At 41.1% G+C, this 8355-nt stretch overlaps 1 protein-coding gene across 6 annotated transcripts in view; it reads right to left on the bottom strand.

Moving 5' to 3' along the window:
• Positions 1–268: 268 nt before the first annotated feature.
• Positions 269–8355, bottom strand: part of ANKRD17 (ankyrin repeat domain 17) — a 110536-nt gene continuing 102449 nt past the window's right edge. For all 6 annotated transcript variants that reach the window (XM_075860681.1, XM_075860682.1, XM_075860683.1 and 3 more), the window contains 7 exons: positions 7539–7688; positions 4747–6380; positions 4412–4597; positions 3547–3804; positions 1684–1865; positions 1365–1526; positions 269–894 (listed from right to left, as the gene is read on the bottom strand). In XM_075860681.1, the coding sequence (XP_075716796.1) occupies positions 835–894; positions 1365–1526; positions 1684–1865; positions 3547–3804; positions 4412–4597; positions 4747–6380; positions 7539–7688 (2632 nt within the window). In that variant the 3' untranslated portion in view covers positions 269–834. The remainder of the gene's footprint in view (positions 895–1364; positions 1527–1683; positions 1866–3546; positions 3805–4411; positions 4598–4746; positions 6381–7538; positions 7689–8355) is intronic.

Genomic DNA, 8355 nt, shown 5'->3' with positions numbered 1-8355 from the left:
ATGTGGTGATTTTTCAGACATAGGTGAATTTTCGCATCTTAAGACATTCCATGCTTGGAGAGTGCTGTAGGCAACCAAACACTTTACAATGACTCAAGCGTGATGGATCTGAATCCCTTGGGAACACAAGAAAACTTTTGTTTTGGGAAGTTTTAAAGCTGAAGGAAACTGAGGAAAGCAGTTACCGGTGTGAAACTTTTACCATTATAGATGCAGGTAAAACCATGCCCAGCTAGAACACTTTAAAATGAAACAAGCCGAAAACGTATGCTTATTAATAGTTTAATGTATGAAGGAAACATCCAGATTTCTGAATATGAAGGTACATCTCACATTAATTTAAGTCTACATAATGTAGATCCTCTATACGGACATACTGAATTCTCTGCTTAGCCATTTCTGTTATGTAAACAATTGTACATTTAATTGCCATTCTAAAACTTCAGAATCGGTTACATAGTTTTGCTATTTTTTCTGTGTTTGCTCAGAAGCAGTTTACAGTACTAAAACCAACCAGCCAAACAGCTTCAAGGAAAATAAAGTTATGTCCATAAACAAAAGAAAAAGGGGGAAAATAAAACGAAAATAAAATAAAAAGGTGGGAGAGGGCTAACCATAGTGAAATTTGTGGTAATGAGAACTGGGCGGTCACAACGGTCACAGAAAAAGGTCAGTTAGTAAGTTCTTCTGCAAAAAGCCTACACACTTCAGTCAAGCACATCAGTAGAATGATCTGGGAGTATGTCATCTCTTTTTGCCTCTGTGGTATGAAGGTATTGTGTTTTATCTTCTCTACTCGCTTAACGATTTTCCATGCTAGCAAAGCAATTCAAATCAACCCATCTGGTTCATATGTACACTGTTCATGTGGGGGTTCCAGGTTCCAGTCCATACCTGCAAAAACAAAACCATATATAGTGTTTTGAGTGATACATCTTTAAGTAGGCTGACATTTACCAACAAGCTTTATGCTACTTCGTGGTATCTTAAATCGTGAACTAGAGCAATATTAAACTAAGAAACCCAGCACTTGACGGTCAGTCTGCAAGTTACAGCCCCTTGAATATGTAATAATCATAAAAAAAAGTGCCCTGGTTCTTATGTTGAATTTAATACCCTTCATGCAGCTTATGTGGGACATGATCAGTTTAAACCAATTTATTCTGCACAATAACCAAATAGTAAAAAAAGACTCCAATTTCTAGTTTAACAAGTTAGGCCAAATACTTTACATTTTTAATTTACAGAAAAATGTTATACTTGAGTACACACAAATAACTACTTCCACCAAGATAAAAAAAATAAAAAATGTACAATCTTAAAGGAAAGGTTCACAAAAAACAAATAAAACCACCACAACTTACGGTTTGAGGCCCATTCTCCGTAGAGTTTGAAACCATCTTTATGAGTGAATTCCAAGAAGGATCAGCAGCATGAGGTCCATTGAAAATGGGTCCCCCAGTGCCATCTGGCATTGGAGCTACAGAAGGAATCATTGCATTTCCATACATGGAGAACGGCATGCCCTGTAAGGAAACGATAACATTTCATATAGACAATTCATCCAATCAGAAATAGAAGACTACATTTACCGTGTACTTTAAAGTAAACAAAATTAGCTTTGGCCCATGATATACTAAAAAATGTACTTGTGGAAAAAGAAAAATGGACCAAAACTATTACCCCAACTTTCGGAAAGTCCATGTAGCCGGCAGGCAGATGTTGATGGAATGCTCCTGAAGCAGTTACTATGCCAGATGTATCTCGCTCTATTCCTTGATGTTGTGAAAACACTCCAGGGTCGGACATGGGCCTGTGCATCATGTGATTTCCCATGCCTGAGTGGCACCAGTCTGAAACTTTATCTAAAACAAAAAGGAAAGTTTACTTCTCAAGTATGTGCTGCAGCACGTACATGATCAGGACTGAAGTCTTACAGTATTCTAAGCAATCTAACAGTCTCTTAACATATCCATGTAGGTCAAGATAGAATAGGTGAAATAGAACAGGTCAGACAAAAATATCACAACAGTGTCTTTGTACAACGCCCCTTTAAAAAAGAGTTTTTCAGAATTCTAAAGTCTTTGCATATGGGACCAAAACGTAAGTATACTCAATAGTGGCGGCTATGACAAGAACGAATGGAGGAAATGGACCAAAGTAGAATCCGTATGTAAAATATACAATTTGAGCCCATATGCAAAATATTTTAGAAACCTGGGAAACCCTTTTAAAAAAAATCCTTAGAGTCCAATATCAGCTACTGTAGGGATTTGGCACATTGGATAACATTTTTATTCTCATGAATATATTACTTAATTTCATTGCTCAATGCAACTTTAAGTATTTTATTTTGGTTCAGTTATTTGGTATATCACAGGATACAGTGACAGGCATGTCTCTGCAGTGTGAACAACGCCAAAATATTACCATGGAATGGTTATAGCTGCAATGACTGTAGAGAAGAAATGTTAAAAAAAAAAAGGAAGCGTCACAAACTTTGCCCCCAATACCAGTAGATTGTGGTAGAGGATACAAAGTGAGAGACTGCTTTATGGGTCCTACATAACGTGTTAGCCAAAAGCGGTCACTCTAAAGCAAGAGGGGTTACCACGGAGAAGCCCGACACTTCACTTCGGTGTGTGAGAATTAAAAGTCAATTTTCCTTGACATGGACTTTAAAGAGGCTCTGTCACCAGATTTTGCAACCCCTATCTGCTATTGCAGCAGATAGGCGCTGCAATGTAGATTACAGTAACGTTTTTATTTTTAAAAAACGAGCATTTTTGGCCAAGTTATGACCATTTTTGTAGTTATGCAAATGAGGCTGGCAAAAGTCCAAGTGGGCGTGCTGAAAAGTAAAAGTCCAAGTGGGCGTGTATTATGTGCGTACATCGGGGCGTTTTTACTACTTTTACTAGCTGGGCGCTCTGAAGAGAAGTATCATCCACTTCTCTTCAGAACGCCCAGCTTCTGCCAGATCACGCTGTGACGTCACTCACAGGTCCTGCATCGTGTCAGACGAGCGAGGACACCGGCACCAGAGGCTACAGTTGATTCTGCAGCATCATCGGCGTTTGCAGGTAAGTCGATGTAGCTACTTACCTGCAAACGCCGATGCTGCTGCAGAATCATCTGTAGCCTCGGGTGCCGATGTGTCCTCGCTCGTCTGACACGATGCAGGACCTGTGAGTGACGACACAGCGTGATCTCTCGAGAACACGGCTGTGTCTGCACTGCCAGAAGCTGGGCGTTCTGAAGAGAAGTGGATGATACTTCTCATCAGAACGCCCAGCTAGTAAGTATTAAAAACGCCCCGATGTACGCACATAATACACGCCCACTTGGACTTTTACTTTTAAACACGCCCACTTGGACTTTTGCAAGCCTCATTTGCATAACTACAAAAATGGTCATAACTTGGCCAAAAATGCTCGTTTTTTAAAAATAAAAACGTTACTGTAATCTACATTGCAGCGCCGATCTGCTGCAATAGCAGATAGGGGTTGCAAAATCTGGTGACAGAGCCTCTTTAATTTTATTTACCTTGACTGCCTCCCATTCCTTCAAAAGACCATATTCCACTGTGTCCGACGGACGTTGCCAAGTTACTCCCAATTACGGATGGTGTGGAAGTTCCCGTCTGCCGTATACGTGCAGATCTCTCGGTTCCAATTGGCACATTTCTCGGTTCCAATTTCCTGTCATGAGGCACAGAATTGGGTTTCTCAGACACCATAGGAACTCCCGAAGATGAAGGAGACTGTGCTCGAACGCCAGTAGACACAGCCTGGGCTGAAGAATCTAGATAAAATAAACAAATATAAAAGCACCAAATATTTTCAGGAACAATTTATATACTGGCCTCTGTAAACCCAGAGACAACCCATACCAACTGCTGTGTCAGTACGTTTATAGTAGTTTTCAGTTCAGTATCACATGACCTTTTTGGTTGTTGTTTTTGTGTATGAACAACTGACACTTTGAAGCATTAACAGTACAACTTATCAGGTGCTTAGAAGCGAATACAAGAGGCAAGCAATATAGTAGTGGTACATCTGCTTGCCACATTTTGGAAAATACCACTGCAACAAAACATAAGCTTTGGGTGGAAATGCTCTATTTTTTACATTTAGCCAAAATTATATATAAACTTTATATAGTACAAAAGTCTCTTTGTTTTACCAAGGCAGAGTTTAAAAAATAAATAAAAAAAATATAATAATAATAATAGTAGTAATAATATAACCCCTATGGTCTTTTTTTTCTCTGCAACTGATCAAAAAGTTTGAGTCTCAGAAATAAACTGCAATAATAAAAAGCAAAATAAATAAAAATAATAAGTGTGAACAAAGCATTGGAACTAGAAGACCGACCAATTTAAGTTAGATTGTGTGCACGTCTGCCTTACCACTAGATGCTGATGAACAGGGGGTCAGTAAACTCAGAGGAGAAAAATGTTGTCTGTTGAAATTAGCAGCTGCGGGTGCTCCTCCGGGTGCGTACATCTGACCTCCCGAGATGTTAGAGGCAAAGGTACCCAAATGAGTAGTGGATGATGCCACAGACGTGTAAGAGGAATCCATATTCACAATACCTTAAAAAGGAGGGGGGGGGGGGGATATTAATACACTGACGGTACCATATTTTTTTAATCATAGAAACAAAAAGTGTAAAGCCCATTACTGGGACTGTAACTATATAGTATATGCTTTATTTCATAAAAAAAATAAAAATAAACCTCACCTGACTGACTTGGAGCTTGCCTTTGCATTGGTGGCCTGAAACCTGGGGCTTTGGAAGTATCAGATGGAAGCATAGACTCTGGATTTGGCAAATATGAAGATTGTGTGGAAAGCATGGAATCTGAAGCCGACTGTGAGGAGACCATAGATCCACCCCAGAAGGGATGAGTGGGATTTGGATTGTTTTCAAAGAGTGTGCTAAATGGACTATAGGGCAGAGAATTGAAATTGGGGGGCAAGGGCTTAGCTGAAGGATGACTGGAACTCTGAGCAGCACTTTGTGTACTTAGATTGGAAGGATGTGGACCTGAAGGTACACTTTGGGGTCGCTTAATATTTGAATGAGAAACCATGCCCGACACAGGGGAATTCTGAACAGTGACTTGGTTCTTATGTGCAGGGTTTGTTCCATGTAGGTGAGATCTAACTGCAGAGGATTCCATTATAGCAGCGGATGGCGTAGACACCATAGAGGACTGGGTCATGGTGTAGGACGCTGGGATAGGAGCAGTGTGGTGAGGTGGACCACTGCCTGCCAAGTTGAGAGATGGTGCCATTCTTGGGTCCGGGGGAGGAGGAACTTGTGTCTGGATTAGTGAAAGTCGGGAGTCCTGTGAAACAGACACTGGGGGATGTGGATGAGCCGAGTGCATGGTGGTACTCCCAGAGGTAGAGCTCGCTTGCTTACTGTTGCCTGAGCTAATGATCTCCATGACAGGTTGGATAACCAAATCTTGCTCAGTGGAAAGTTTGGTCCCTTTGTTTGGAGAACAGGTCAGGCAATCAGAGGGACTGCTTCTAGATCCTCCTCCAAGCAAGGATGGTGGGGAAGGTGATGAAGGTGATGACATAGGATGATGTTCTTTGGCAGTGGGAACAGGGCAGGTTGAGGCTGTTGGTGTGGTGATGTGATTGCTTGCAGTTGTGGTAACTGTGGTTGTAGTAGCATTAGAGGTTTTGACCACTGTGACAAAAAGTTGTCTCCTGACTGAAGGTGAGCCGAGGCTCCCATTTGTGGATGAAACAGGCACTGAGGCCGCAGAGTTTATGGTAGCTGATGGACTTGAGGACGAAGGGACTCCTGGGATCACCTGAGGGCTACTGATATTCTGGTTAGTATGGCGAGGCATCACGTGAGATTTGGGAGAGTTGGTAGCTCGTGCAGGACTTAGAGGCCTGACAGGAAATGGGCCCCAGGTAGACTGGGCAGGGGGAAATGGTCCTCCAAAGTGCGTCATAGGTAACCGTGCTGGACGGATCTGCTGGAAAGTCTGAGCAGCAAGTAGAGCATGAGCAAACTGGGGAGGAGGGTAAGCCAAAGGTAAAGATACTGGAAATCCTGGTCGCACATTATTCACTGGATTCTTCAAGGGCTTGTGAGCCGATGCTGAAGTGATAGCTGGCACAGTAAGGGCAGAGGCAGCTTGTGATGAAGAAACTGTGACAGCTGTAACTTTCATTCCCATAACTGAATTATTAACAGAGTGTATAGTGGCAGAGGTTGATGAGACGACTTTTGAATTTGCGGAGTTTTTTAAGCGATTCTTTGGGATCAGTTCATCTATTTCTTTATCAGGATCCTTAATAAGTGCATTAATCAGATGTGTTGCTTGTCTGGTGGATTCGGTTCCTCCCCTATGGAATACATAAATAACAGGTTAGGTAGGATTCAAAGGTCAAAATGTAGAGACAGTCATACAGAAAACAGTTGCCTCAGTTTGAGCAAAAGCTAACAGAACAAGGACACCAAGTATTTCATATAAACAGTTGAGGTGGTGCATAGTGAATAAGAAGATCAAACATCTGGTTCGGACTAAAACAACTTTAAGCAATTTATCTCGTAAATTAAAATTGTACTTAATGGGGGCAATTTCAACTGGAGTCCTAGTTGAAAGAAAATCAGAGTAAGATGCGCTTAATTTAATAAGAGGCACACTTCTTAATATTGGCGCAACTCTGGCTGTCCGTTTACGGTAAAATCAAAATCTACTCCAGCAACGATACAGTAGATTTGCCCTATAAATTTACCCTTATTTTCTAGCATAAATGATAGAAAAATTATCTGCCGGGTGCGCCTCCCCTCCTGTTAAGCCCAGTCATTTCTCAAAGAAAAGTGGTGAATGTGGCGTAAAAATAGAAAAGTCAAAAAAAATTTGCGCAAACAAGTCTTTGTTCAAGCGGTGATTTAGCTACATGATAAAACTGACGTGGAGAGCTTTCGAACCCCCCCCCCCCCCCCCAATATTCACTAGCTGGCGGGTGGTATCTATACTAGATCTGAACTGAAACGTTTTGGTGCTCAGCCTTCATGCCATTTTTCTTTTTTGATACATTTCAGCAGGAAGCATCTTCAGGCTTAATACTGTAATGGTTTCATAGGTGTATTTCAATACTGGATTAACTTCCCACGGGATAAAGCGAACATGAACGGGAATATTACCAATCTGTATTAGGATGATCTATAAACTGCCAAATCAGTTGTCCAATGTATTTAATATTTTAAAGTTAAAAAAATCATCCTGGATAAAAAGGTACAAAAAAGTAGGGCTCTAACACAATTGGACTGATGCATATTTTTTTTCTAAAAAAAAGATTTTAGCTCCAGTTTTAGCTACAGCTTACATACCGCTAAAGCGGATTTTATGCAATACCCAAAGGATCTTAAATCTCAAAACAAAAAAGAACCTCAAATCCTGTTAACCCATTTAAAAAACAGACTTTCCTGTGCTCTGCCACCCAATTTCTTTGATCATTCTTAAATTTGTTCTTCAGCCAATTCCAAACGTATTTTACCTGATCGTTATGATGCGATCGCCAGTTTTGTCCTTCTGCTTGTCTATATCAATGTGGGCTCCCGTGAACTCTCGGATAGCGTTGATGTTACAGCCACCCCTGCCAATAACTCGTGAAATGACTGTTGATGGTACGGACACTTTCTTTGACCTAGAACCAAGAAGGAACCACATCAAGCTTACAATAAATTTATGTTCATAAGAGACAACATCTGTAGTTAAGATGTTTTATGTGCAAGGTCTAGACCCAATATATTCATTAGAAAACATCTTTGGCACTAAGAAAGACTAGTTGGTGACAATTTTTTTTTACCTCAAACTCTCCAAATGCGGAATTAGTTTAGATCAGAATATAAAAAGTTATAATGCCATATACACATACTGTAGTTACCCAACAGTATTAAAGGGGTTTTCCCATGAAAGACATATCCACATGATATGTCAAACGTCAGATAGATGCTGGGACCCAGCATCTATCTCTAGAACAGGGCCCCCTAAACCCCGCTCTAGCTTTTGGTGCTCACGCTGCCTCCCGGCCACAACCAGATTACATGATCAGGAGTTACGGAAACAGCTTAACTCACTGAGCAACTCAGTTTCCGTAAGTCCCATAGAACGGAATAGTAGTTACGGAAACAGCGTAGCTCGCATGCTACGCTGCTTCCGTAACTGCCATTCACTACTATGGGAGTTAGGGAAACAGCGTAGGTCACAGTTGCGCTGTTTCCATAACTCCCAACCACGTGAACACAAAAAGCTAGAACAGGGTTTAGAGGGCCCCATTCTAGAGAATGGTGCGGGTCCCAGAGGTGTGACCC

Source organism: Rhinoderma darwinii, chromosome 1 (genome assembly GCF_050947455.1).
Source record: "Rhinoderma darwinii isolate aRhiDar2 chromosome 1, aRhiDar2.hap1, whole genome shotgun sequence".
Taxonomy (NCBI): domain Eukaryota; kingdom Metazoa; phylum Chordata; class Amphibia; order Anura; family Rhinodermatidae; genus Rhinoderma; species Rhinoderma darwinii.
Note: the sequence above shows the minus strand (reverse complement) of the source record. Positions and strands in the feature narration are given on the sequence as shown.